Below are 27965 nucleotides of genomic sequence, written 5' to 3'. Positions count from 1 at the left end.
TATGCAATCACTGGGGACTCAGCCTCTGATGCCATCTTCAGCTCCACAGTACTGTCATCTGTAACTGACCCAACTCCAAAGTCCCAGCCCTCCAGAAGGGATACTGCTTGGGAATCACCTACAGTGGAGTACCCATTGGGACACTACTTGAAGAAGTAGTAGTAGTAGTTACTCACCTTGTGCAGTAATGATGGTTCTTCGAGATGTGGGTCCCTATGAGTGCTCCACAACTCACCCTCCTCCCCTCGACTTCGGAGTACTTGTCTATGGCTCTGTGGTAGAAAAGGACCTGAGGAGGGCTAGCGCATGTGCTGGCCTAATGGACACTGCTACCAAAGTTCTCAAATCAGCGGCACAGGGACACAAGCACATGTACAGGGGGACACATCTTGAAGTACCATTGTTACTGCACAAGATGAATAACTTCTTCTTCCAACTATTCTGAAGCAAGTAATATCCTGGCCTAGCCTCAGAAACAAAATGCATAGCACTTACAACCTCTCTAACTACCATTCACTTGAGCCTCTCATTCCTGGGCAAAATTATTGATGATTGACTGGTTTCTGCAACATCTCATCTCAGATGGTATCCTAGATTCATCTCAGTCTGGTTTCAGGCTGATAATGAAACTGAAATGGCCTTTCTGACAATGATGGATGAGTTCCTCACAGAGGTGGACAGAGGTAAAACAACAGTATTGCAACTATTTGCTTTGTCAGCAGTTTTAGACAACCTTGACCAGGTACGGTTGAAACACCTGTGTGTCCTGGCCGGAGTTGACTGAGTCACAAAGTTGTCTTTGCTCATTCCTTTTCCAGCAGATCTAAAAAGTGTCATGGTGGGTGAGTCATGACGCCACTCTGGTGTAACATGTATGTACAGCCATTAGGGAACATCATGCCAGTAATACAGGATACAGTGCCAGTAATATGCTGACAACACACAGCTCTGTGTAACTCTCACATCCAGGGACGCTGGAATAATTTGTATCGTGGGGGTGCTGAGAGCCATTTAACCAAACTGTAAATGATTCAAAACCTTGCATATGATTCAAAACCCTGCCGCACTCCTAGTTCCAGGACCTATGCTCACATCTAGCGCAGACAGTGCCGCTTTCCTGGTATCTTAGGAAATTTGAGCATGATTGAAGAAATTAATCCAGAAAAGATTGAACGGAAGCTAACTGTAAGAAGGAAATGTTTTGGGCAACTGGCAAGCTCTACCATCTGGCCTTCAGATGAGTAAATCTGACCTTTGATAGCTCAGGCAACTTATAGTCTTCACATGGTGGACTCACTAGTGACAGTGACTTAAGGGAATCAGAGGAGAAGCCTTTTCCATAGCTGACCTATGGCCTTAGGACCAAAGGCTCTGAAATCTGCACCAAAGAAGATCAAGAAAATTTCCACCCTTACCATCTTCAACTCATGATGTAAGCTCACCTCTTCAAGATACCATTCCCCATAGAACCAAAGCAGAAGAAAACCTGGCTGCGCACTGTAATAGACATCCAGATCATATGTTCAGTTTAGCTCTTAGATGTTTAAAGTGAGAATTTATGTATCTAAATGCTGATTTGAGCACTTAAATGTATCATATGGACATCCTGCTTACATGCCCATGTTAGAAAATGTGGCTCGGTTTAGGCAAATGGAGTCATTGGGTACTCAGTTGCCTAGTTCAAACACCCCTTTGTTTGTTATAACCTGCTTTTATTAAGAGAAGGAATGTTGAAGGGTTATCTAATTTTTAAAAAGTGCTACCAGAGATGACCAGAGGGACTTCAGTTTAATATTTCCTCTTAGCTAGCCCCTCTAACAAGATAACATCCCTAAATACTATATTGTCAGCAGTGGGTACAGTATCCTGGCATGATGCCTTTTAACCAAGAGGCCAGAGTGCTACCTAGTGATAACATCTGGGAAAAAAGCCAGTGGGGACTGTGCTAATAGCTAATTTATGTGACTGGTATCTCATTTCTGTTATTCTTGTCCATCCTCCCTCCTTCCCTTCTGCTATTACACTGACTTTTTGCACCTTGTCTTGAATTACATTGTGAACTCTTTTGGGCAGGGGTCATGTCTCATACAATGGGGCCCAGATCCTGACTGGGCTGTTGGGCATTATCACAATTTGATAATGAGCCATAATAGCATAGGTGAGTCGCAGAGTCTTCAGGGGCTTGATTATCTCCTTGAACATAAGAACATAAGAATGGCCATACTGGGTCAGACCAAAGGTCCATCCAGCCCAGTATCCTATCTACCGACAGTGGCCAATGCCAGGTGCCCTAGAGGGAGTGAACCTAACAGGTAATGATCTAGTGATCTCTCTCCTGCCATCCATCTCCACCCTCTGACAAACAGAGGCTAGGGACACCAGTCCTTACCCATCCTGGCTAATAGCCATTAATGGACTTAATCTCCATGAATTTATCCAGTTCTCTTTTAAATCCTATTATAGTCCTAGCCTTCACAACCTCCTCAGGCAAGAAGTTCCACAGGTTGACTGTGCACTATGTGAAGAAGAACTCCCTTGTATTTGTTTTAAACCTGCTGCCCATTAATTTCATATGGTGGCCCCTAGTTCTTATATTATAGGAACAAGTAAATAACATTTCCTTATTCACGTTCTCCACACCACTCATGATTTTATATACCTCTGTCATATCCCCTCTTAGTCTCCTCTTTTCCAAGCTAAAAAGTCCTAGCCCCTTTAATCTCTCCTCATATGGGATCTCCCCTCATATGGGACCCAAACCCCTCATAATTTTAGTTGCCCTTTTCTCAACCTTTTCTAATGCCAGTATATTTTTTTTGAGTTGAGGGGACCACATCTGTACACAGTATTCAAGATGTGGGCATACCATGGTTTTATATAAGGGCAATAAGATATTCTGTCTTATTCTCTCTCTCTTTTTTAATGATTCTTAACATCCCGTTTGCTTTTTTGACTGCCGCTGCACATTGCGTGGACGTCTTCAGAGAACTATCCACGATGACTCCAAAATTTTTCTCCTGATTAGTTGTAGCTAAATTAGCCTATTGTATGTATAGTTGGGGTTATTTTTTCCCAATGTGTATTACTTTACATTTATCCACATTAAATTTTATTTGCCATTTTGTTGCCCAGTCACTTAGCTTTGTGAGATCTTTTTGAAGTTTTTCACTGTCTGCTTTGGTCTTAACTATCTTGAGCAGTTTAGTATCATCTGCAAACTTTGCCACCCTATTGTTTACCCCTTTCTCCAGATCATTTATGAATAAGTTGAATAGGATTGGTCCTAGGACCAACCCTTGGGGAACACCACTATTTACCCCTCTCCATTCTGAAAATTTACCATTTATTCCTGCCCTTTGTTCCCTGTCTTTTAACCAGTTCTCAGTCCATGAAAGGATCTTCCCTCTTATCCCAGGACAACTTAATTTACCTAAGAGCCTTTGGTGAGGGACCTTGTTAAAGGCTTTCTGGAAATCTAAGTACACTATGTCCACTGGATCCTCCTTGTCCACATGTTTGTTGACTCCCTCAAAGAACTCTAATAGATTAGTAAAACATGATCTCCCTTTACAGAAACCATGTTGACTTTTGTGTAAAACAGTTTATGTTCTTCTATGTGTCTGACAATTTAATTTTTTATATTGTTCCAACTAATTTGCCCGGTATTGATGTTAGCCTTACTAGTCTGTAATTGCCAGGATCACCTCTAGAGCCCTTCTTAAATATTGGCATTATATTAGCTGTCTTTCAGTCATTGGGTACAGTAGCTGATTTAACAGATAGGTTACAAACCTTAGTTAATAGTTCTGCAATTTCACATTTGAGTTCTTTCAGAACTCTTGGGTGAATGCCCTCTGGTCCTGGTGACTTGTTACTGTTAAGTTTCTCAATTAATTCCAAAACCTCCTCTGGTGACACTTCAATCTGTGACAATTCCTCAGATTTGTCATCTACAAAAGACGGCTCAGGTTTGGGAATCTCTCTAACATCCTCTGCCGTGAAGACGGAAGCAAAGAATTCATTTAGTTTCTCTGCGATGACTTTATCGACTTTAAGTGCTCCTTTCGTATCTCGATCATCCAGGGGCCCCACTGGTTGTTTAGCAGACTTTCTGCTTCTGATGTACTTAAAAAACATTTTGTTATTACCTTTTGAGTTTTTGGCTAGTTGTTCTTCAAACTCCTTTTTGGCTTTTGTTATTACATTTTTACGTTTAATTTGGCAGTGTTTATGCTCCTTTCTATTTACTTCACTAGGATTTGACTTCCACTTTTTAAAAGATGACTTTTTATCTCTCACTGCTTCTTTTACGTGGTTGTTAAGCCACCATGGCTCTTTTTTAGTTCTTTTACTGTGTTTTTTAATGTGGGGTATACATTTAAGTTGAGCCTCTATTATGGTGTCTTTGAAAAGTGTCCATGCAGTTTGCAGGGATTTCACTCTAGTCACTGTACCTTTTAATTTCTGTTTAACTAACCTCCTCATTTTTGCATAGTTCCCCTTTCTGAAATTAAATGCCACAGTGTTGGACTGTTGAGGTGTTCTTCTCACCACAGGAATGTTAAATGTTATTATATTATGGTCACTATTTCCAAGCAGTCCTGTTATAGTTACCTCTTGGACCAGATCCTGAGCTCCACTCAGGACTAGATCGAGAGTTGCCTCTCCCCTTGTGGGTTCCTGTACCAGCCTCTCCAAGAAGCAGTCATTTAAAGTATCGAGAAATTTTGTCTCTGCATTTCGTCCTAAGGTGACATGTACCCAGTCAATATGGGGATAATTGAAATCCCCCACTATTATTGAGTTCTTTATTTTGATAGCCTCTCTAATTTCCCTTAGCCTTTCATCGTCACTATCACTGTCCTGATCAGGTGGTCGATAATAGATCCCTACTGTTATGTTCTTATTAGAGCATGGAATTGCTATCCATAGAGATTCTATGGAACATGTGGATTCATTTAAGATTTTTATTTCATTTGATTCTACATTTTCTTTCACATATAGTGCCCCTCCCCCCTCCCGCATGACCTGTTCTGTCCTTCTGATATATTTTGTACCCCGGAATGATTGTCTCCCATTGATTGTCCTCACTCCACCAGGTTTCTGTGATGCCTCTTATATCAATATCCTCCTTTAACACGAGGCACTCTAGTTCACCCATCTTATTATTTAGACTCTAGCATTTGTGTACAAGCACTTTAAAAACTTGTCACTGTTTATTTGTCTGCCCTTTTCTGGTGTGTCAGATTCTTTATGTGAATGTTTCTCATCTGATCTGGCCCATACTTTGTCCTCTTCCATCCTCTCCTCCTGACTAAAACCTAATGAATCTCTATCAATAGACTCTCCTGTAAGAGAAGTCTCTGTCCAATCCATGTGCGCCTCTGCAGCAATTGGCTTTCCCCCATCTCTTCGTTTAACAACTGCTCTGCAACCTTTTTAATGTTACGTGCCAGCAGTCTGGATCCACTTTGTTTTAGGTGGAGCCCATCCTTCACGTACAGGCTCCCCCATCCCAAAAGTTTCCCAGTTCCTAATAAATCTAAACCCCTCCTCTCTACGCCATTGTCTCATCCACGCATTAAGATTCTGAAGCTCTGCCTGCCTATCTGGCCCTGCGCATGGAACTGGAGGCATTTCTGAGAATGCCACCATAGAGGTCCTGTATTTCAGTCTCTTTCCTAGCAGCCTAAATTTGGCCTCCAAGACGTTTCTCCTACCCTTCCCTATGTCAGATGTTGCATGCAGCCATATAACTCCCATTGACTTCTATGGGGTTTTGGGGGTGAGTGCACGTCTTCCATGATGATAGGGACCCAGATCTTTACAGTGTTCAGTGCTCAAGTTTAGAAGAGAAGGCATAGAAGCAATATGTTCAAGGGAAAAAATAAATTTCTAGGTGTTTCTCTCTGTGTAATTAAAGAGGAATGAAAGACCAAAATGGTACATTTTTGTAATTCCAGTATACTAAAATATCAACTATAGTCTTCAAATTAAGACAGCAATAGAAGGAATAACATCTGTTCAGGATTTTTAAAATGTATTAGTGTTAAAATTTAGGAAACATCTACTATTGAGATTGCTTCTATATCCTTATAAGCTATTTATCTGACCAACTCTTGCTGTATAAATTTTAGTAATTTAAAAGAAAAAATCAGATTAAAACTTGGAATAATTGGGAAATTGGGAGAAAAGGTTAGAGATTCCTTTAATTTTAAATTATATCTGCTTAGGGTGGGTTGGGTTAGAAAAAAATTGTTTTTCTACTACTGAAAGAAGAACAATTTTCTTTCTCCTTTTAACAGTTAATAAGCAAAGAAAAATAGCAAAAAAACATTCCTTGGTAAGTCAAGTGAATTTCAGGAAGCCAGGCCTACTCTCTCAAATCTTATTAAAGAGATTCTTTAGCTATATTATAAAATTGATGACATATATACTTTAATGAAAGGATTATATTAGGTCTATGTGCACTTGAGCAGGAATTAGAGTCTTGCATTGAGAGATACGTCTGGAACAAAGAGGATTTTAATCAGGATACATTATTAATAAATTGCATATGAGATACATAAACCTGCTTTATTAGGCAAACTGTAAATGAGTTTATTTGGTAAGAGCATGCAAAATGTGTGTGTTAAGAGAGAATATTTTGAGATTTTAACTCATCTCTATATAGTAAAGGCATCTAGCTGTAACTGGTGCCTGTGGCAATTGTTGATACCCTGATTATATTAGCTTTCTGTGCCCTTTAGCAGGATTGGGAAAACATTTCTAGTACTCGTTAAGTTGTCTATTATCAAGACATCATAAATATACACATTTAGAATAGATGGTTTGCTATCCGATTACCTTAGAGTGCTTAAATAAATTAGTTCCTACTTTTTCAAGCATTAATGTTGAAGTAATAATTATGCATAAGGAAATAAAAATGCAATTAAAATTGCCTTCAAACTTACTGGAGTGGGAACATTTTCTGAAAATGTCACTTGCTCTTTTCTTAAAATACATTTTAAAGCCAGGTGGATGGACTGTGTGGCTCAGGATATTGGTAATGGAATATTGAACTTTTCCCCTTTAGGTCACCAGCTTGCATCCAGCTCAAATCAGTATTGGCAAAGTTGTTACCATCTGTCGGCTATTCAGTGACCTCTACAATAAGGTGGTGATCTGATTTCGTAGTGTGCAGGTGCCCATGTACAGTTGGCACTGAGTTTTTCAAAAATGAGAGTCGTTACATATAAAAAGAAAAGGAGTACTTGTGGCACCTTAGAGACTAACAAATTTATTAGAGCATAAGCTTTCGTGAGCTACAGCTCACTTCATCGGATGCATTTCATCGGATGCTGTAGCTCACGAAAGCTTATGCTCTAATAAATTTGTTAGTCTCTAAGGTGCCACAAGTACTCCTTTTCTTTTTGCGAATACAGACTAACACGGCTGCTACTCTGAAACCTGTTACATATAAAGAATGCAACCACGCTTTAAGGCCGCAGCTGTGAACTGTATCTCTGTATTTAATGTGCTCCATTTTTGGATACTGCGGAAGATAATATATAACATTACCTAGAGATCTCAGATCTCTGCAATATTAGCCATAATAAAGTAAGGTAATAATAGAGTGTCAGCCTGGATTTTCAATCTTAGTTTTCAGTCATGAATTTCCTTGCATTAAAGTCAGATGTCTTATGTTCCCTGGACATATTTTTTTTATAACTGAATTATAAATAAAGTGTTCCAACTGTTTTGGCAGTCAGGCAATAGTTAAATTGAAAAGAACGTTTCTTTTCCAGAAAAGCCATTTAATAACATTTGGTCCATTTGCACCTAGCAAGACTATACTCAAGCACCACAAACCCCAGGAGCTTGGCAAGCCAGGCAGACTTGGCAAGTTTTCTGAGCGACTCACCAAGTCTGAGTCAAGCATGGGTAGTTGTGGCTTGCACAGACTCAATTGTATTTAGTATTTCTTGTTAACAAGAACATTAAGACAGAGGATTTTTTTCCATAACCTCAAAAAGTAATACATAGTCTGTAAAAGCAAATAGTATTTAACAAACTACACATGACAATTTATGGCTTACGTCAGCTTCATAATAAATATATTTGTATATTATTGTACACTGAGACTCCATGATTTGTGTTCCTTGACATTAAAATATTAAGGAAATAGACCATGGATTCTTTGTTGTGTTGATTGGCATTTGCTAGTGTGAAACCCTGCAAAGACAAGCATAGCCATTATTTTATAGTGTGTCATAACCATACAACTCCATCTCATGTTTAGAAAGAGGGTAATGCAAGTAAGCTTGTGTAAGCATTGAAAATACAGCATGTTCTCATTTTGCTTCAGTTTTACCTGTATGGAGCCTGCTAAAAGGAAAACTGTCAAGTTTGGATTTTAAAGTACCAAAATATTCTTTTAAAATCTGTGTTTTCGTTCATTCTTGCCCATCTAAATAGTATTTCCCTTGAAACAAGTGTATTTGATTATCCAACATATGATTATTTCAATAAAAGATACTTTTTAGGATCGGATGAGGTTTCAGAAGATTTTGATTTTTCCTATAAAATTTCTAGCACCTGTAACTGATAACATTTAGTCTGAGAAACTTAATAAAATACTACAAATGTTATTTGTATAGCTAAGTCGGAGACAAACTTTTCAAGGGGAAAATGTTTCAAAGCGTCAGAAAGAGTCTTGTTACCAAAGCCTTGAAGTTGACTCTGTTCATTGGGGTTCCAGAGAACTGAGCAGAGCACTGGGATGCCTATGTTGCTGAGTAGACAGATGGACTACTGTATTCTGAAATCATTGTTTCTGAGATAAGCATCCTCATTCGTAGCTACAGTGAACTATAGAAAAGAAACCTGGATCCCCATTGCCAAGATCTGGGAATATGTTTCAGAAAATTAGCTGTATTTGTTTTGTTTCAGAGTAGCAGCCGTGTTAGTCTGTATTCGCAAAAAGAAAAGGAGTACTTGTGGCACCTTAGAGACTAACAGAGCTGTAGCTCACGAAAGCTTATGCTCTAATAAATTTGTTAGTCTCTAAGGTGCCACAAGTACTCCTTTTCTTTTTGTATTTGTATTGGCTAGTGGAAGCCCTGATGGAATGGAGGTGTTGCTTATGGAAATTAAGGAATTTGAATGCTTCTTCATCTCTCTTTTTGTTTTCTCCCCCCTCACCTGCTCTGTGCATTGCACCTGGCATATGTACTTAAACATGTCAAGATACTGGTTGAGCAATGTGAGAAGTAAGGTCAAGGAAGCTGGCTTCTCACCATTTTTAAGGCAACATAGCATTCTGGTTGCAATAGTTTCTAAGAATTTCCAGGAATTACAGTGCTGCTGTTTTTATCCAATAGTGTCAAATGGGACATTACAGACTTCAGAGTAAGTTTACCATGAAATTTCTAACACTTGCTAAGATGTGATGGAAACCAGGATAGCTTCTAACTTTGCGTACATGAACAAGTTGTCAGTAGTCTATAAATAGTTTTAGGGATTTTTTTTTTAGTGCAATGATGCCAATACTACAATTTGCTCCATCACTTTAGTGATCTAACTTAAATAAGCAGTTCTGTAGCGCTATTTAAAATTTCAGGACTTTAAAAGAAACAACTGTGGGACACTGCTGATAATTATTTTTAGAGCACATTAAGCAGCTGTCTTCAGATGGTGGTCCACATTCCACACCCTTCTCTCCTCTTCAATATGTGGAAACATTTAGCGCAATATTGATCTAAAGTTTTGTGTAACTTTCTTCTGTTTCAGCTTTGGTTTGCATTTGTTAATGGATTTTCTGGGCAGATTTTATTTGAGCGATGGTGCATCGGCCTGTACAATGTGGTAAGTATTCCGTATCTCGGCTTGATGGTATGCAGAACCTCAGTGACATTCCATTGTTGTTTATGTCTGTGCAGTTTATCTCAGCCAACCATCTGCATACATATCATGAAGTACAAATGCATTTTTAGGGCCTTTGTTGATCTGCCCTAGACTGTAGATGCAAAAGATCCTGGATGTTTATTTTTAATCACAGCCAATGTATTTGGAATAGTGCCTTGAAAATATTAACATTTTTTTCTTAATAATATTCTTTCATTAGTTCTCTGTATGTTTATGCAATTCAAATTGTTCAAAGTATTTCAGACAATTTTTTATATTTAAACATTTTTATTTTTCTTCTTTTTTCCTAGTCAACATAAATATATATTTATCTTCAAAAAAAGAAAAGGAGGACTTGTGGCACCTTGGAGACTAACAAATTTATTTGAGCATAAGCTTTCGTGAGCTACAGCTCACTTCATCGGAGGCATGCAGTTGAAAATACAGTGGGGAGATTTTATATACACAGAGAACATGAAATAATGGGGGTTACCATACACACTGTAACAAGAGTGATCAGGTAAGGTGAGCTATTACCATCAGGGGTGCGGAGGGAACCTTTTGTAGTGATAATCAAGGTGGGCCATTTCCAGCAGTTGACAAGAACATGTGAGGAACAGTGTTGGGGGGGGAATAAACATGGGGAAATAGGTTTACTTGGTGTAATGACACATCCACTCCCAGTCTTTATTCAAGCCTAAGTTTATTGTGTCCAGTTTACAAATTAATTCCAATTCAGCAGTCTCTCATTGGAGTCTGTTTTTGAAGTTTTTTTGTTGAAGAATTGCCACTTTTAGGTCTGTAATCGACCAGAGAGATTGAAGTGTTCTCCAACTGGTTTTTGAATGTTATCATTCTTGCCGTCTGATTTGTGTCCATTTATTCTTTTACGTAGAGACTGTCCAGTTTGGCCAATGTACATGGCAGAAGGGCATTGCTGGCACATGATGGCATATATCACATTTGTAGATATGCAGGTGAATGAGCCTGTGATAGTGTGGCTGATGTGATTAGGCCCTATAATGGTGTCCCCTGAATAGATATGTGGACACAGTTGGCAACGGGCTTTATTGCAAGGATAGGTTCCTTGGTTAGTGGTTCTGTTGTGTGGTGTGTGGTTGCTGGTGAGTATTTGCTTCAGGTTGGGGGGCTGTCTTGTAAGCAAGGACTGGCCTGTCTCCCAAGATCTGTGAGAGTGATGGGTCGTCCTTCAGGATAGGCTGTAGATCCTTGATGATGCGTTGGAGAGGTTTTAGTTGGGGGCTGAAGGTGATGGCTAGTGGCGTTCTGTTATTTTCTTTGTTGGGCCTGTCCTGTAGTAGGTAACTTCTGGCTACTCTTCTGGCTCTGTCAATCTGTTTCTTCACTTCAGCAGGTGGGTATTGTAGTTGTAAGAACGCTTGATAGAGATCTTGCGGGTGTTTGTCTGTCTTTTTCATGGGTCCAGATGATGAAGATGTCATCAATATAGTGCAAGTAGAGTAGGAGTATTATGGGACGAGAGCTGAGAAAGCGTTGTTCTAAGTCAGCCATAAAAACGTTGGCATGCTGTGGGGCCATGCGGGTACCCATCGCAGTGCCGCTGATTTGAAGGTATATATTGTCCCCAAATGTGAAATAGTTATGGGTGAGGACCAAGTCACAAAGTTCAGCCACCAGGTTTGCCGTGACATTATCAGGGATACTGTTACTGATGGCTTGTAATCCATCTTTGTGTGGAATGTTGGTGTAGAGGGCTTCTATATCCATAGTGGCTAGGATGGTGTTTTCAGGAAGATCACCGATGGATTGTAATTTCCTCAGGAAGTCAGTGGTGTCTCGAAGATAGCTGGCAGTGCTGATAGTGTAGGGCCTGAGGAGGGAGTCTACATAGCCAGACAACCCTGCTGTCAGGATGCCAATGCCTGAGATGATGGGGCGTCCAGGATTTCCAGGTTTATAGATCTTGGGTAGCAGATAGAATACCCCAGGTCGGTGTTCTAGGGGTGTGTCTGTGCGGATTTGTTCTTGAGCTATCCTGAAGGACGACCCATCGCTCTTTCAGATCTTGGGAGACAGGCCAGTCCTTGCTTACAGACAGCCCACCAACCTGAAGCAAATACTCACCAGCAACCACACAACAAAACCACTAACCCAGGAACCTATCCTTGCAACAAAGCCCGTTGCCAACTGTGTCCACATATCTATTCAGGGACACCATCATAGGGCCTAATCACATCAGCCACACTATCACAGTCTCGTTCATCTGGCCATCTACCAATATGATATATGCCATCATGTGCCAGCAATGCCCCTCTGCCATGTACATTGGCCAAACTGGACAATCTCTACGTAAAAGAATAAATGGACACAAATCAGACGGCAAGAATGATAACATTCAAAAACCAGTTGGAGAACACTTCAATCTCTTTGGTCTCTCGATTACAGACCTAAAAGTGGCAATTCTTCAACAAAAAAAACTTCAAAAACAGACTCCAACAAGAAACTGCTGAATTGGAATTAATTTGTAAACTGGACACAATTAACTTAGGCTTGAATAAAGTCTGGGAGTGGATGTGTCATTAAACATGGGGAAATAGTTTTACTTGGTGTATTTCCCCCCTCCCCTACTGTTCCTCACACGTTCTTGTCAAGTGCTGGAAATGACCCACCTTGATTATCGCTACAAAAGGTTCCCCTCCCGCGCTCCTGCTGGTAATAGCTCACCTTACCTGATCACTCTCGTTACAGTGTGTATGGTAACACCCGTTATTTCATGTTCTCTGTGTATATAAAATCTCCCCACTGTATTTTCCACTGCATGCCACCGATGAAGTGAGCTGTAGCTCACAAAAGCTTATGCTCAAATAAATTTGTTAGTCTCTAAGGTGCCACAAGTACTCCTTTTCCTTTTGTGGATACAGAATAACACGGCTGCTACTCTGAAACCATATATTTATCTTGTACCATGTTTTTGGACTTTTTGTCCTTCATTTATTATTGTATTATGGGAGCTTCTAAAGCCCCTTATCGTTTTCATCCATGGGAGGCCATTTTTAGACATTTATCTTCCACAATCAATGCTAAAGATTTATTCTGTTCCCTGGTTTTATAGAAACTTGGTCTATCAGTTCACTGACATCTACTAGTGACATTATTAGTTACATCTAGTCTGGTGCCTGGATCCACAAGCCTTGACTAAGGCAAGTGGGAAACTGCAGGAACTTTTGCCAGTATGTGTGAAATTTCCCCATTGTGTGTTGAGTTATTTTGGGAATCTTTTGGATTTTTTAAAACAAATTTACTCCTAATATGTGAAAACACCAAAAGTCACCAAATAAACTGTTTATATCACTAATGAATAGTTTTAAGTAAAATTTACTTTTTATTTTATCAGGACTTGTTTTAAAATTTAAAAATTATAATCCACACAACTCAATGTCAAATGAGAAAAGATTTTAGGCCAGAGATTTTACATTCTCACAGTTCTTTGCATCACCCTCACCAGAGATCTTGAAGTTTTGCTAAAGCACCCCACATATTTGCAACTATAAATCTTTTAACATGATTTCTTTCCAGATGAATCTAGCTACCTTAAATTAAAGTACTTTAAATGGCTACTGCTGCTGAAAGCAATGAAGAAGTAGTAAACCATGTTGTCTTTAATTACTGTTAGTAGGTCTCAGAATTAACATTTTGGTTAGTTCTCTTCAGATGAATGGCAGTTCAGTCTAATCCTAAAGCTATTGTTTCATTATGTCTATATAGTCCAGAGTCACTAAAGACCGAATCCTGCAGAGTGCTGGAGGCACTCAATAACTCAAAGGGATTAGGAGTTAGGATATCACTGTGTGGCCCTATTCTGCTACTTTCACCAACACTGAATAATCCTTTACTTCTTCATAAGTAGTCAGGGGTGCTGCTGGAACAATTTGTATAGTGGGGGTGCTGAGAGCCATGAAACCAAACTGTAAACCCTGGATATAATGGAAACCACTTCAAGCCAGGGGGTGCAGCAGCAGCAGCACCCCAAGCTCCCCTAGTTCCAGCACCTTCATAAGTAGTCCCACCACAATGTTACTTAGTGTGGGTACGGTTGGTAGAACCAGAATTGTGGCCTTGCATAGGTTCACCTTGGAAGGTACCTTCATAACCAGATGGGCTAAAAGATCTTTTTTTAAAATGAAAATGTAAATACTGCAGAAAGCTTGGGAAATACCAAAAATCCCTGGAGACACCTTAAATCCATCCTATAGCATGGAATCTTCACGGAGCACATTAGACTAGTGGCCTTAGTTTTGGCTCTCATATCCCGTATGAGAGTGCTGCCATTGCAGCCCCTGGCCTGTTGTTTTATGACTAATTTAAAAGATTATATCATTCATGTAGAAAATGTGCTTGCAATTACTGATCCCCACTAATATCCAGCCTTATGTGGAGCTGAATCGTCACCTGCACCCTCCAGACATAGTATGCATTGCTGGCAGGAATCACAATCCAGCAGGCAAGCAAAAGATTTTGTAAAGATAATAAATAAAACTGCATCTAATCAGAGATTGTTAGCTGAACTGTAGAAAATTGGATTAGAAATTAATTTCCCAGCATGAAGCTGTCAGTTTAGAAGATGGGTGAAGATGAGGGAGGGAGAGTATAGTTTTAGGCTACATCCAAGATTCTCAACACACTTAGCAAATGAATTAAGTCTCCAAGGACCACTGTAGAGTAGGTATGATTGTCACAATGGTACAGAGGAGAAGGCTGAGGCAAAGAGAGATTAAGGGCCCAATTCTGCAACACTTACCCACATTGAATAGCCGTTACTCATGGGAGTAATCCTTTTGACTTCAATGGAATTATTCACATGTCTGAGTACTTTTCATTGTGAGTAAGGTTTGCCAGAATTAAGCCCAAAGTGACTTACCCAAGGTGTGTCTCCCTCTTCCTTTCCTCCCTTCTGACACAGGCCAGGATCTGAAGGTACATGGCCCTAGCAATCCCTCTCCCTTCGCAGGAGCACAATGTGGGGTTGAGCCCTCCACAGTAGTTCTGGAGCTGAGTGTTCCTTTGAGAAGACCACAGCATCCTTCAAAAAGGAAAGGCCTGGCAGCAGTGCCCACAGCCACTGCTGTCAGTAGCACAAGGTGTTGGGGGTGGGTGAAAACTTTAGGGGCACATGCCCCCCAGAAACCCCTCCTCCCAGCAGCATCAGGAACCCTATAATATCAGCAGTTCTGGTCTCTGAGCTGTTTCGTGGTGTTGGGAGATTGGCTGTTGGGTGCGGGAGGTGTGGGTAAGGGGGTAGGTAGTTAACTGAGCAAGGGAATAGGATTTTCTCATTTCTTATAGTTTACTGCTGCATGGACCCATTCCTGCCCCTGGATGCATCAGGGAGAGTGGGATAACCCTTGAGGTCTTAGTGGTCTCTGAGTCCCCACATGTCGTCAAATGTATTTGATTTTTCTATGGTATGTTAAAGGTGCCTACAGCTTTAATATAGGGTTTTTTTAATGATTTATAGAAGTTGAAATAAAAAAATGAAAATGTAAACAGGGGGTCTGTTGTCCTAAGGAGAGTGGGAAGAGTTTGTAGTTTTTAAAAGGCACTAATAATGCTAGATAGAGGAGTGGTTGGGATAGACTGTGTAAAGCCCTTCAAAATAAATAAATTAAACAGTAGGCAAAATCTGGGTCACCCTTTTCAGCCAGAGTGGTGGTGAAAGCAAATATTAAGGGAGCTGCACAAGGGGCTGTGGCTTAATAGGGAATTTTTAGAAGTGATAATTTAAAAACCCCAATACTTTAAACGCTTCAGAAGAATCAGGTGATGCACATTGTTAACCTAGGGAACTGTGTGATGTGGTATACCCAGGTCAAACAGCTACAAAAGGGGGGTAGTAATTAGTCCCAGGGAATTAAAAGGCCCCTCCCTATCCACTGAAGAGAGAGAACCAGGGGGCAATAAGGTTCAGCTGGAAAAGGGGTTGCTAAGGAACCAATTAGGTTCAGCTCACACCAACTACTTGGGACCTTTTTAAACCCTCCCCTGGATGGTAGGAGGGGGAGAGTGAGGAAGTGAGAGGAGCAGGGAAGCTGCCAGTAGGCTGTTTGCAGCAAGACACCAGACCTTCCCAGTAGGAAGTACACTCACTCCCCAGAAGGGAAGGAAAACATGCACAAGGGACTGACTGAGGAGAGGAGAGGACCCGGACCCGGACCCGGACCCTGTGCCACCTATAAGGATTCACCTTGCCCCAAACCTGAGTCTCCAAGGCTAAAAAGGACTGAGCCTACTGAGGCGAACAAGGTATTTTGCCACAGTGACCATGTTAATGTTATGTTCATGCTCCCTCCCTGATTCCTGCCTCCACTCACCTGAGTATTGCCTTTAATTAGATTATGCATAAAAGATCATATCTAATCTATCTATTTATATGCTCTCCGGCATCATAGTGTACAAGCATTTCACAATCTTGAATGTATTTTTCCTCACAACACCTTGGTGAGGTACTATTTGTCAAAAATGGGATGTGGAGGGTTGGACCTAGTGGTGGAAGCAGTGGCAGTATGGTGTAGTGCTTGGTGTGGTGGCATCTGGGCCAGGATCCGAAGCCTGAGGTCCGACCTGGACTCAGGAGCAGGTTTGGAACAAAGCAAGAGTAGGGTTGGGAGCGAGACTGGAGCAAGAGCAGGGCTGGAGCAAGGTAAGGCTTGTGGATGGAGTTTGTCATCACTATCAGACAGGGGAGAGTTTTGAGAATGAATTTAGCCTCTCCATAACAGCCTTGTCTTCCCTGAGTGCTCCTTTAGCACCTCAGTCACCCAGTTGCCCCACTGAATGTTTGGCAGGCTTCCTGCTTCTGATGTACTTAAAAAAATGTTACTGTTTGTTTTAGTGTCTTTTGCCGGTTGCTCTTCAAATTCTTTTTTTGGCCTGCCTAATTATGCTTTTACACTCAACTTGCCAGAGTTTGTTCCTTTCTATTTTCCTCACTAGGATTTAACTTCAAAGGATGTCTTCTTGTTTCTAACCACCTCTTTTATTCTGCTTAGTCAAGGTGGCATTTTTTTAGTCATCTTACTTTTTTTTGGTCAAATATGTGTGTGCATATGTATAGTTTGAGCCTCTAAAATGGTATTATCCTCTTAATACCAGGCACTCAAGTTCACCATCTTACTATTTAGTCATCTTGTGTTTGTAGACAAGCACTTACAAAATTGTCAGTATTTAGTTGTCTGCCTTTGTATGGTGTAATTGAATGGGACTCTTTTTTTGTTTGACTGTTTCTCTTCAGTTCCTACCTGTACTTTATCAACCTCTGTCATCTCTTCTTTACCAAGATATAGAGTATCCCCTTTAATAAATCGTCCCCTAAGGGATGTAGCTGTCTGGACTGTATGTTCCTTTGCACCTGTCAGCTTTCTCTCAGCCCTTAGTTGAAAAATTCCTCTATGATCTTTTTAATTTTACATGTCGGCAATCTGGTTCCATTTTGGTTTAGGTGGAGCCCATCCTGGACTTGAGTTTCTTACCTAACAGCCTACCTATGACCTCCAGGACTTCTATCCTACCTTTCCCTATGTTACTGGAACCTACATGTACCATAATCACAGGCTCCTCCCCAGCACTTCATATAAGCCTATCATGGTGTCTTGAGAGGTCTTCAACCTTCACACCCGGCAAGCAATTCACCATGCAGATCTTCCAGTCATCACAAACCAACTATCTACATGTCTAATAATCGAATCCGCCACTACTATTACCTGTCTCTTACTAACAACAGAGGTCCACTCTCCCAGAGAGGTATCCTCAGTGTGAGAGGATACCGTGACATCATCTGGAAGGAGGGTTCCAACTATGGAATTTCTTTCCTCTGCTCCAGCTTGATGATCTCCTTCCCCGAGACTTTCATCGTCCTCAACAGCACAGTTGGTCATTTGATTTCGTCATTCAGGTACATCACTGGACCGCAACAGAAACAATAGGTGACATTGATTGAGAAACTCCTGAAAGTTCCAGCAGAATTCAGATCCCTCTGTTAGTAGGATCTTCAGACCTAAGTATTAGGCTATTGTGGCTAATGGTGCAGAGAGACCCAGGACTGCTGGGACATGTGAGTGCAGGAAGGCATTTTCCCATTATAGTTGGGCCACTTGGTTCTGGTGGTTTGAACTAGCTCTGCCATCTCAATGGCAGGAGTGCCTGGAGATTTCATTTTGACTGTAAGGGGGCACTTGCAGGCATAGAAGAACCATCTTGGCCACTGGTTCCTGATAGCACAGTCTGCCCAAACTCAGAAATTGAGATGTGGACAGTCATACCTAGTGGTTGGAGCAGAGGCAGCCTTGCCTAGTGGTTGGTGCAGTGTCAGCTAGGCCAGGAACTGGAACCATAGGTCAGAGCCAGACTCGAGAGTCAAGAGCAGATTAAGAACAAAGCAAAAGTAGCGCTAGGAGCAAGGCTGGAGCAAGGGCAGAGCTGGAGTAGGCTAAGGCATGTGGAGTCAGTCCTTACTTTCAGGCGGGGACAGTTCCAAGCCATGAAGTGATGTTGGGCAGACTGAGCTGCTGTCTCTCCCATGAGGCTTGTATATCTCCCATGAGAATCACCAGATCAGCTCCTGGCTTGTGGATTGGCTAAAGCCTAGCACAGGAATGACTTGGGGGAGATGAGGGAAGCCTATAAAATTATGAATGGTATGGAGAAAGTGAATAAGGAATTATTTATCCCTTCACATAACACAAGAACCAGGGGTCATGCAATGAAATTAGTAGGCAGAAGGTTTAAAACAAACATAAAGTACTTCTTCACACAACGCACATTCAGCTGGTGGAACTTGTTGCCAGGGGGTATTGTGAAGACCAAGAGTATAACTGGGCTCAGAAAAGAATTAGATGAAAGATAGGTTCATTAGTAACTATTAGTCAAGATGGTCAGGGACTCAAACCTCTGACGGCCAGAAACTGGGACTGGACAACACGTGTTAAATTACCTTGTGCTGCTCACGCCCTCTGAAGCACTTGGCACTGGCCACTGTTGGAAGACAGGATCCTGGGCTAGATGGACCATTGGTCTGTCTCAGTGTGGCCATTCTAATGTGGCTTAATCAGGCTCTTGTTCAAGGATGAGTCCTCATCTCATACAATTGTCCTGTTCTGGAGTTGGAGAACTGAGGTGCAGAACTCTGAAGGGCCAAATTTGGAAAGGTATTTAGGAGCCTAAAGATGCAGATAGATGCCGTGGTGGATTTTCAAAATCTCCTAGATACCTAACTCCCATTATTGGGAATTTGGCATTTTTAAAAATTCCAGTAGGTGCCAACTCCCAGTGGGAGTTAAGTACCTAGGCATTTTTGAAAGCCCCACTAAGTACCTATGCACATTTTTAGAATAGAATCACATAGAATCACAGAGTTTGATTGTGGTGTAGATGTTGTGGTTTGGGCTGCTGCCAGGGCTCTCATACCCTCCCACCTCCTGGGGTCTCGGAACTCAAGCTCCAGCCCAAGCCAAAATGTCTACACTGCAATTAAACAGCCCCGTAGCCTGAGCCCCGTTAGCCCAAGTCAGCTGGCATGGACCAGCCACAAATGTTTAATTGCACTGTAGACAAACCCTAAGTGACTTTCCCCAGATCACACAGAAATGTTTGTGGTGGATCCTATGGGTTTGTGCCTTCCGTAGCACAACAGGATCCTGATCCTGACTGGGGCCCTTGGGTGTTTAATGCAATACAAATAATATGTCTGTATTTATTTCATTTAGTGTAAACATTTTCTATAGCTGCTCTAAAAAAGTATATACATGCAGAACAGTAATTATTAGACAAAGTTCTGAACTCCAAATATCTCATGAGCAGATCTTTCCTCCAAAAACTCATGGGGGAAAAAGCAGAAAAGAAATAGAAACAAAATGCTGGTCTCTGTTTCTTTCTCTAGATGTTCCTCTGACCTAGCAATGTCACTTCTTTTTTTTGTCTGGATTCAGTCTGAGTTAGCATACTCCTAAAAAATAAAGAACATTCTGGATTCTGTTATTTCTGGCCTTCTGTGGTGTCTAAGCGAGGCATGAACCTTGATAGAAGTTTTTGTCTGATTTCCATATTTACTTGCACTAATGTCTTTATAATCTTTATTTTAGTAAAGTAGTAGTAGTAAAACAAATGAAATACTTTATTACAGCTCCAGTTGCAGCTATGTTTGAACCAACTTACCTCAAATCTTTTCCATAATGTACACGCCAGCCTTTCTTTTTCAGGCTTTAGATACATTTTAATGTAACTAGACTAGTTGGCTAATATGACATGAAATACTGATGCTCAGCTTGTTTCTCTTAAGCTTATTAGTTAACAGCAAGAGTAAGAATTATCTTTTCTGGCTTCTTTTTTTCTGGCTTAGGTTAAGTACAATTAATAATAAGAGGTTTCAGAGTAGCAGCCGTGTTAGTCTGTATTCGCAAAAAGAAAAGGAGTACTTGTGGCATCTTAGAGACTAACAAACTTATTTGAGCATAAGCTTTCGTGAGCTACAGTGAGCTGTAGCTCACGAAAGCTTATACTCAAATAAGTTTGTTAGTCTCTAAGGTGCCACAAGTACTCCTTTTTCTTTTTTTCAATAATTTATGAATCACTGCATTTCAGGTTTTGGTTTGACTGAAAATTATGTCAAATTACACTCTGGGAATGAGGTTCTGTCCCAACTGAACTCAATGGAAGTTTTGTCATTGACTTCAGTGGCACCAGGATTTCACCCTAGATCTCAAACGTTATCTTGGACCTACTTATAAAGTTAATAGGTGTTTGTTTGTTTTTCTTTGTAGATTTTCACAGCATTGCCACCCTTCACTCTGGGAATCTTTGAACGGTCATGTACTCAAGACAGCATGCTTAGATTTCCCCAGCTCTACAAAATTACTCAAAATGCAGATGGGTTCAACACGAGGGTAATGGGAAATGTTTTATTTAAAAAAAAAAATTAAAAGAAAAATGCTAGCATTATATCTTCAAGTCCTGTTTTTTTTCAATCTTAAAGGCCTCATTCAGTTTTACTTCAGTTTTATACCAGCATAACTCTCTTGAAATAAGGCTTGTCCTTGCTTCCTAGAATGTTGTGTTCTTTTGAAAATAATTTGCTGTTTCTGAGTACTGACTAGAAGAGAGGCCAGAACTAGAATAGTAGTCCTGAAGTCGATCCACATTTTGGGGAAGTTCAAATTAGGGCCCATATCTGAATATGAATTTTGCAACTCGTAGCTTATTCTACCTCGCAGTATATGGCCTGTCTGCATCTTTCAGAGAAACTGGATGAGCTGTGCCTGTTTTTTGAGTTTCATATTGAAATGCTGCCATAATCCTACCTACCAGCCTTGCTCAGTATCTTTTTAAAGTTTTTCTTAAGTTAGGATGATTTTATTCTTCCTGTCATTGCTGAGGTTTGAGAATTATGCAGATAAAGTTACACTCTTATATTTTCTTTTAATATTTTGGAGAATATCCTACACTTTGTTTCACTGATTTACTGACCTCTTTGTGCTAAGAAATTTCACCATTTGAGGTTCTGGATTTTTTTAATGAGTAATTAAATATACTCTTGAAACAAAGCAAGGTCCTAGGTTTGTTTTGTCAGAGGGATTCTAAGATTTCAAAGAACAAAACTGCTGAATATCAAACCTCTGACATATGAGAAACATAAGACTTTTAAATGGGACATTGTGGGGTACAAAAAGTACTTTTACTCATTAAAAGAACATAAAGTATTAATAGTCCTGTCTATCCATGATAATTTGAGCGATTAAGCAAAGGTGAATCCACCTGCTCATATTCTGATGAAGATTTTGGGGGGGTAATATGTTTGCCCTAGTATAATCTGACATACTGTATTTAAAAAAATCCTTCAATTGAAGCAGAGTTGTCTGGTGGTAGCATAAAAATTATGTAAAAAGTGGATAGTGAAATATGTTTCAGAAAATTTAAGTATTGCAGCTTAGGAGAAATATTACAGTCTGCCAGTAAACTTCACAATGAAGCATTTGTTGGGAGTTAGAGAGAGATCAAGATTTTTGGCGGACTCCTGACTTTCTTGGTTTGTTTTCCCTCAGGTTTTCTGGGGTCACTGCATCAACGCCTTGATCCACTCCATCATTCTTTTCTGGTTTCCACTGAAAGTGCTGGAACATGGTAACTGCTTCATTATTTCAAATGTCAGCAAGTCGCATTCAGTCTTCCCAGTGCCAATGTGTTTGCAGAGCTGGAGGTCACAACTGGTTCTAAGAAAACTAATGATGATAGACAGTTGGACCGGTTAAAGCTTCTAGCCTTGACCATTTATCAGTGCTGACCTTTGGAAGCCACTATTCTTGGATTTGACATAGATATCTTCCATACCTAATTTTTAGTAAGCCTCTTTCAGTCACACACTTATGTCTTCTGAAGGTTCTGAAATAAAGCATGGGTTCAGGCACACACAATCTTAAGTTTTCTTTCCTTTTCAAATATTTTCATTCCTCATGTCTCATACTTGTACAGTGTTCATATAGTGTGTTTTATATCCTTACAATAGGGAACCTTTTGCTTTATTTGTTGGGCCTTTTAAATTCTACAATAGACTCTTCCCAAATTGCCTACAAAATGCAGGGTAATTCCCAGAGTGTCCCATCCAAATCCCATTGAAGTAAATGGAAATGCTTCTATTCACTTAAGTGGAAGCTGGATCAGGTTCAGAGTTAGAAAAATTAGGAAAACAGAATTTGCCTTCTCAAATGAGACAATGACATCCTCAAGTCTGGTATCCTGCAGCTGCCAATGGCAACTGCCTGGTACTTTACAGAAAGACAAGAAATCCCACCATGTACCCAGCCAGTTTGTACATAGCATTACTCCTGGGGGAATTCTGCATCACTGCACATGTGCAGATTTTTCTTCCCTGCAGAAAAATGACTTTCTGATGGGGAAGCAAAAAGAAGCCACAAGAGTGGTCAGATGACCCTCCCTTGCAGTATGTTTCCAGTGCCCAGGGCAGCCAGCAAAGAGGTACATCACTGTGGGCAGGGGAAAGGACTGGGGAAGACCTGGCTGGTGGCTCCTACCCTGTGCTGGGCTCAGCTACTAGAGGATGGGATGACTTCTTCCCCTGCACAGCATCCGGGCCCATGTCGGATCCACCCCCAGATTTCTCCCCCCACTGTAGAAAGCTCTGCAAACTCCCACCCTCCCCGTGCTTCCTGCACCCATCAGCTCCTCAGCTGCAGGGGGAGGGATCACTGTACAGTGAGTTGCTCCCCCATCCACCCAACCCACATGCATCCAGACCCCCTTTTACCCAGACCCTCCCACCGAGCCTTATCTCCCCATCTCCCTCACTGAGAACTCCCCCGACCAGCCCCACTCACCTTGCACCTGGACCACCCCAACAATCCAACCACACCCAGATTGCCACCCTACTGAGCCCCAACCAGCTGCACATGGATCCCCACCCCACTGAACTCCACTCCTCCAGCAACTGGAACCCCCCCACTGAGCATGCCACACCCAGACCCCCCCCCGCTGAGCTCTCTCCCTCCCACACCCAGATCACCCCCCACTGAGCCCCAACCACCTTCACTGGACCCCCTTTCAGAGTTCCATTACCATTGCACCCAGAACCCCGCAACAAGCCCCTGTGCATCCAGATCCACCTCCTTCCCCGATCCCCTACTGAGAGGCCTGCACCCAGATAGCCCCACACAGTGCCCTCTCAACTCACACCTGGATCCCCCCACGCTAAGCCCCTCCATACTTGGATCCTGCCTTGCTGAGCCTGCCTGCCCACACAGTTGCACCAGGCACTGAGGGGAAGGGCCTCAGTGTTTCTGGGCAGGCCCAGTCCTTGCACTGTGTCAGGGTTGGGTGCAATCTTACCGCTGAGTCTGTGTCCTGTGGGGAGCTGCACAGTGATCTCCCACCTCTGTGCAGCCAGTGGCCTGTGCTCCCCAATGCCATGCTGGAGCCTCCACATTTATATGACCAATACATTTTGGAGAATTTTGCAATATTGTGCACAAATTTTTTGGCACAGAGTGCCCTCAGGAGTATACATGGACAGGACAAACTCTTACAGTCTATCTAGCTGACTCAAATAGGATTACTCATATCTTATCATGCATAACAACCAGTGTTGTTATTGGGTTAAATTAAACAGCTCCTCTCTAAATTCTGTTTTAGGTTGATCTGCTTCAAGACTAAGTTTATGGAAGGGATATGATATGATGTCATAGCCTAATTTTGGCAATTAATTGATCTTCGACTATTAGCGGTAGATATGCCCAATGGCCTGTGATGGGATGTTAGATGGGGTGAGATCTGAGTTACTACAGAGAATTCTTTCCAGAGTGTCTGGCTGGTGAGTTTTGCCCACATGCTCAGGGTTTAGCTGATCACCATATTTGGGGTTGGGAAGGAATTTTCCTCCAGGGCAGATTGGCAGAGGCCCTGAGGGATTTTTGCCTTCCTCTGCAGCATGGAGCACGGGTCACTTGCTGGAGGATTCTCTGCATCTTGAAGCCTTTAAACCATGAGTTGAGGACTTCAATAGCTCAGACATAGGTCAGGGGTTTGTTACAGGAGGGGTGGGTGAGATTCTGTGGCCTGCGGTGTGCAGGAGATCAGACTAGATGATCATAATGGTCCCTTCTGACCTTAAAGTCTATAAGGCTTAATTAATGCTCGTAAAGCGCTTTGAGATCCTGGATGAAAAAGGCACGACAGATGCTGGGTATAGTTCTTAATAATAAATACATATTTTAAATGCTGATCACAGACGTACGTTGAACTTCCTGATTATGTGTTAAGAGAATCTTACTAATCCATGTTTTGAGATGTGAATGCTAATGACCTTTCTGGAGTAAAATATGATGGACCATCAGGGCATTTAACGAGGTCCTATTTTGCAGTTTGCATTCTCATGCATATGTATTTTGACAGCTTGTAGGTGGTTAAAAAAATCAAAAAACAAGTAAAAAAATATTTAGAATACATACCGGACCAGAATTTTTAAACAAATAATTTTAATAGTATTTTCATTACATTAACATTACATATTTAATACCTTTTACATAGCTAAGTGTGTTAAAGTTGCTTTATAAAATGAACTTGTTAATCTTCAAAACAGCCTGATGGGGTGATTTGGAAATATTAGTGCCTTAATTTTATAGATGGCAAAATGTGAGGCAGAAAGCTGGAATGATTTATTTGCTTAGCACATACTGTCTCCTGAAGAGGCAGCTTGTAAAAAAAACTCATTTTATTTACTATTTTAAAAGTTTTTAATGTTTTATTTCATTTTAAATAAATGTAAATAATACAGGGGCAGCTTGTTTCTGTTGGAGCTGTGAGGAACCTGCCAACAGCTCACTATGGGCTCAATCTCACAAGATGTTAGTGCCATTATCTCCCACTAACTTTAGTTCTGATTGAGATAAGCACTTAAAACATGTGATTAGGTCCTTTCCTAAATAGGGATGGACTTAAGCACATACTTAAGTGCTCTCCTGAATCAGACACTTCCATGGTAGCTGAGGGCACTGAACACTTCCCAGCATTCGGCTCTTGTGGTGCTGCTGCAGGAATTCATATTTAAAGAAAAAATGAAATTACATGAGAAGAAAACCCTTCAAAAAGTCATATTTTCAGAGCAGATTACTGCTCCCTCTGAGCTGCAGCAATTTCAAGCAATAAGCCAGCAGACTTAGCACTGTTCAGACTGAAGCTTCTGCTACAAGTTGCTAGAGTCACTAAGATTAAAAGAGACAAAAATAAGCAGAGGAAGATCTAAGGACTTTTTTTTGCTTTTTAATAGGTGTATTTATGTAGACTGAGGGTGAAAGAGCATCTTCCTCTCCCCTTGCTCCAACCACTTTGCCCCTCTTTTTTGTTTGTTTGTTTATATTTTTTCCTTAACTTCTTGATCTGTCCCTAACCATTTTAAATACAAATATTCTCTTAAAGTGCCCTTTTAGGTGTCAACAAATAAAATAGATTAGGAAGCTCATTCTTCTCCAATATTAATAATTTCATTTCTGAAAAATTATGCTAAATGTGAGTGTAGATAGTTTCTTATTCTCCAAGGAGAGCTGAATATAAAGTTTTCTACTTTCTTTATGTTGGAGTAAAAAGTGTTTTTAAAGCTTCAGACAAAAATGTTTCATTCACACTGGGATGTTCTTTACCCACTTGAGTTCCTTAGGATAAAGACTGCATATGTTCAGTGAATGGGCACTTGTATAGCCCTAAAGATAGATGTTTTCTGCATATCTTCTGATTCTTTCTTATTAACAGAAAGGTCTTTCTTTGCAGGGCCACTGGGTTCCCAAAGAGTGAGGTCATGCAATATAATAAAATATTTTTTTAAAAATCTAGTAATTACATAATCTGAATGTGTTTCCCATGACACTGTATTATAAATAGCATATAATCAGAGTAACTAGGCCAGATTACATTCAATCCGTAACAACCAATATGGCCCCACACAGACAAATTTCACTACAAACCTACGCAGCAGACACTAAAGTATGCCTCTCTTGGGATCAGTAAGATGCACTAGAGATAATAGGCCTGATTCTTCATTGCTCTTCAGCTTTGTTTTCATTTACACCAGTGCAAAGGTAGAACATAGTGTAGGTAATCCTCCCATTCTGATTTGGTAACATTTTACACCCAGTTTACACTAGTGTCGAGGACTACACAAGGCAAAAACCAATGGAGATCAGGACCACTGTGTTCAGTAAGAAGAGATAAAGTGATTACAGATTCCTATGACAAGAAACTAAACAAGCTCCCATCCATACTGGCTAGGAAGCAGTTTTAAATCACACAACACTTTTTCAGTAAATAACTTTTATCTCTCTCAGTAGCCAGGGATGCCAAATTGGCAAGGCCTAGGCTAAAAGATTCAGAGGAGGAAAAGTAAGTTACAGTTCTGACCCGCATCATTTGTCCAGTACCTTCACCTTAATCGATCCGTCCTTCAGCCCTTGTATAGATTGCACCAGTCACAACACATCTTCCATTCTTCTCGTATCCTGGCCTTCCTTCTCTATGTTTAGCCATGTCTTTTCACAATAAAATCTTCCTATCACCATCATTTTGCTTCAGATTCCTCCGCTTCTCTAGCAAGTTCTGCATTTCCTCTGAGATTCTTCCCTTCGCTCTTTTCAGTCTTTCTTTCTCGGCTAATTTCACGCATTGCCTCAACTTATCAGTGAAGTTTTTATAAGCCTCATTGCAGTTATCTATAAAACTCCAGTCTTCCTTGGAAATGTTCACTTTCAAGATTGCCTTGTCAAATATTTTTGGCTGCTGTCTCTGATTTGCCATCTGTAGTGCTTTCTTCTCCACCTTTTCGTTGAAGTTCAGCTGTGCTCTGAGCAAGTGATGGTCACTACCGGTGATAAATGATGGTACTACTGAGATGTCTTATACAATGCGCTGCTTATCTATCAGAATATAATCAGTCTTGTTCTTTTTTTTTTCTTCTTCACATTGGGCGTAATCCATGTTCACCTCCTCTTGACTTTCTTCTTAAACCAGGTGTTACCAATGAACATTTCTTTCGTCTCCATCAGAGTTGTCAGTTGCTCTCCTCATGGATTCTGTTTGCCAGTGCCATACCTTCCAATGAACTTTTCACCTTCTTTCCCTCTTCCAACTTCAGCACTGAAATCTCCCTTCACAATCGTATATGTGGATTTTTGAGCGAGGGTTTCCTCAAGCTCCTGATAGAATTCTTCCACATTGTCATCTTTGCTTGTGCTTGTGGAAGCACAGATCTGAATAACCTTGAGGGTGCTGTTCTTGTTCAGTTGGAGGTGTAGCACTCCAATGCACGATGGCTTGAACTTGCAGGAGATTATTTTTGAAGACCATTCCTTGTTGGTGATGAAGCCAGTTCCTCCAACGGTCCTTCTCCTTTTCCCAACATGATGGTACTTTTGTCTCTCCACTTCACTTTAATCTCCTTTATTTGTCGCGTTTGGCAGAGACCAAGGATGCCGCAGGCTGTCCTTGCCTTCTCCTCCATTAAATGGTTGATAGAATTGCCTCTCATCAGTGTCCTGCAGTTATAGTTGCACACT

General features: G+C 40.9%; 1 protein-coding gene across 3 annotated transcripts in view; it reads left to right on the top strand.

Moving 5' to 3' along the window:
* ATP8A2 (ATPase phospholipid transporting 8A2) overlaps positions 1 to 27965 on the top strand; it is a 663533-nt gene that overhangs the window by 475017 nt on the left and 160551 nt on the right. For all 3 annotated transcript variants that reach the window (XM_038388027.2, XM_043504314.1, XM_038388029.2), the window contains 3 exons: positions 9772 to 9846; positions 20679 to 20801; positions 21957 to 22035. In XM_038388027.2, coding sequence (XP_038243955.1) covers positions 9772 to 9846; positions 20679 to 20801; positions 21957 to 22035 — 277 coding nt within the window. The remainder of the gene's footprint in view (positions 1 to 9771; positions 9847 to 20678; positions 20802 to 21956; positions 22036 to 27965) is intronic.

Source organism: Dermochelys coriacea, chromosome 1 (genome assembly GCF_009764565.3).
Source record: "Dermochelys coriacea isolate rDerCor1 chromosome 1, rDerCor1.pri.v4, whole genome shotgun sequence".
NCBI lineage: Eukaryota > Metazoa > Chordata > Testudines > Dermochelyidae > Dermochelys > Dermochelys coriacea.
This window is presented reverse-complemented; position numbering and strand designations above follow the sequence as displayed.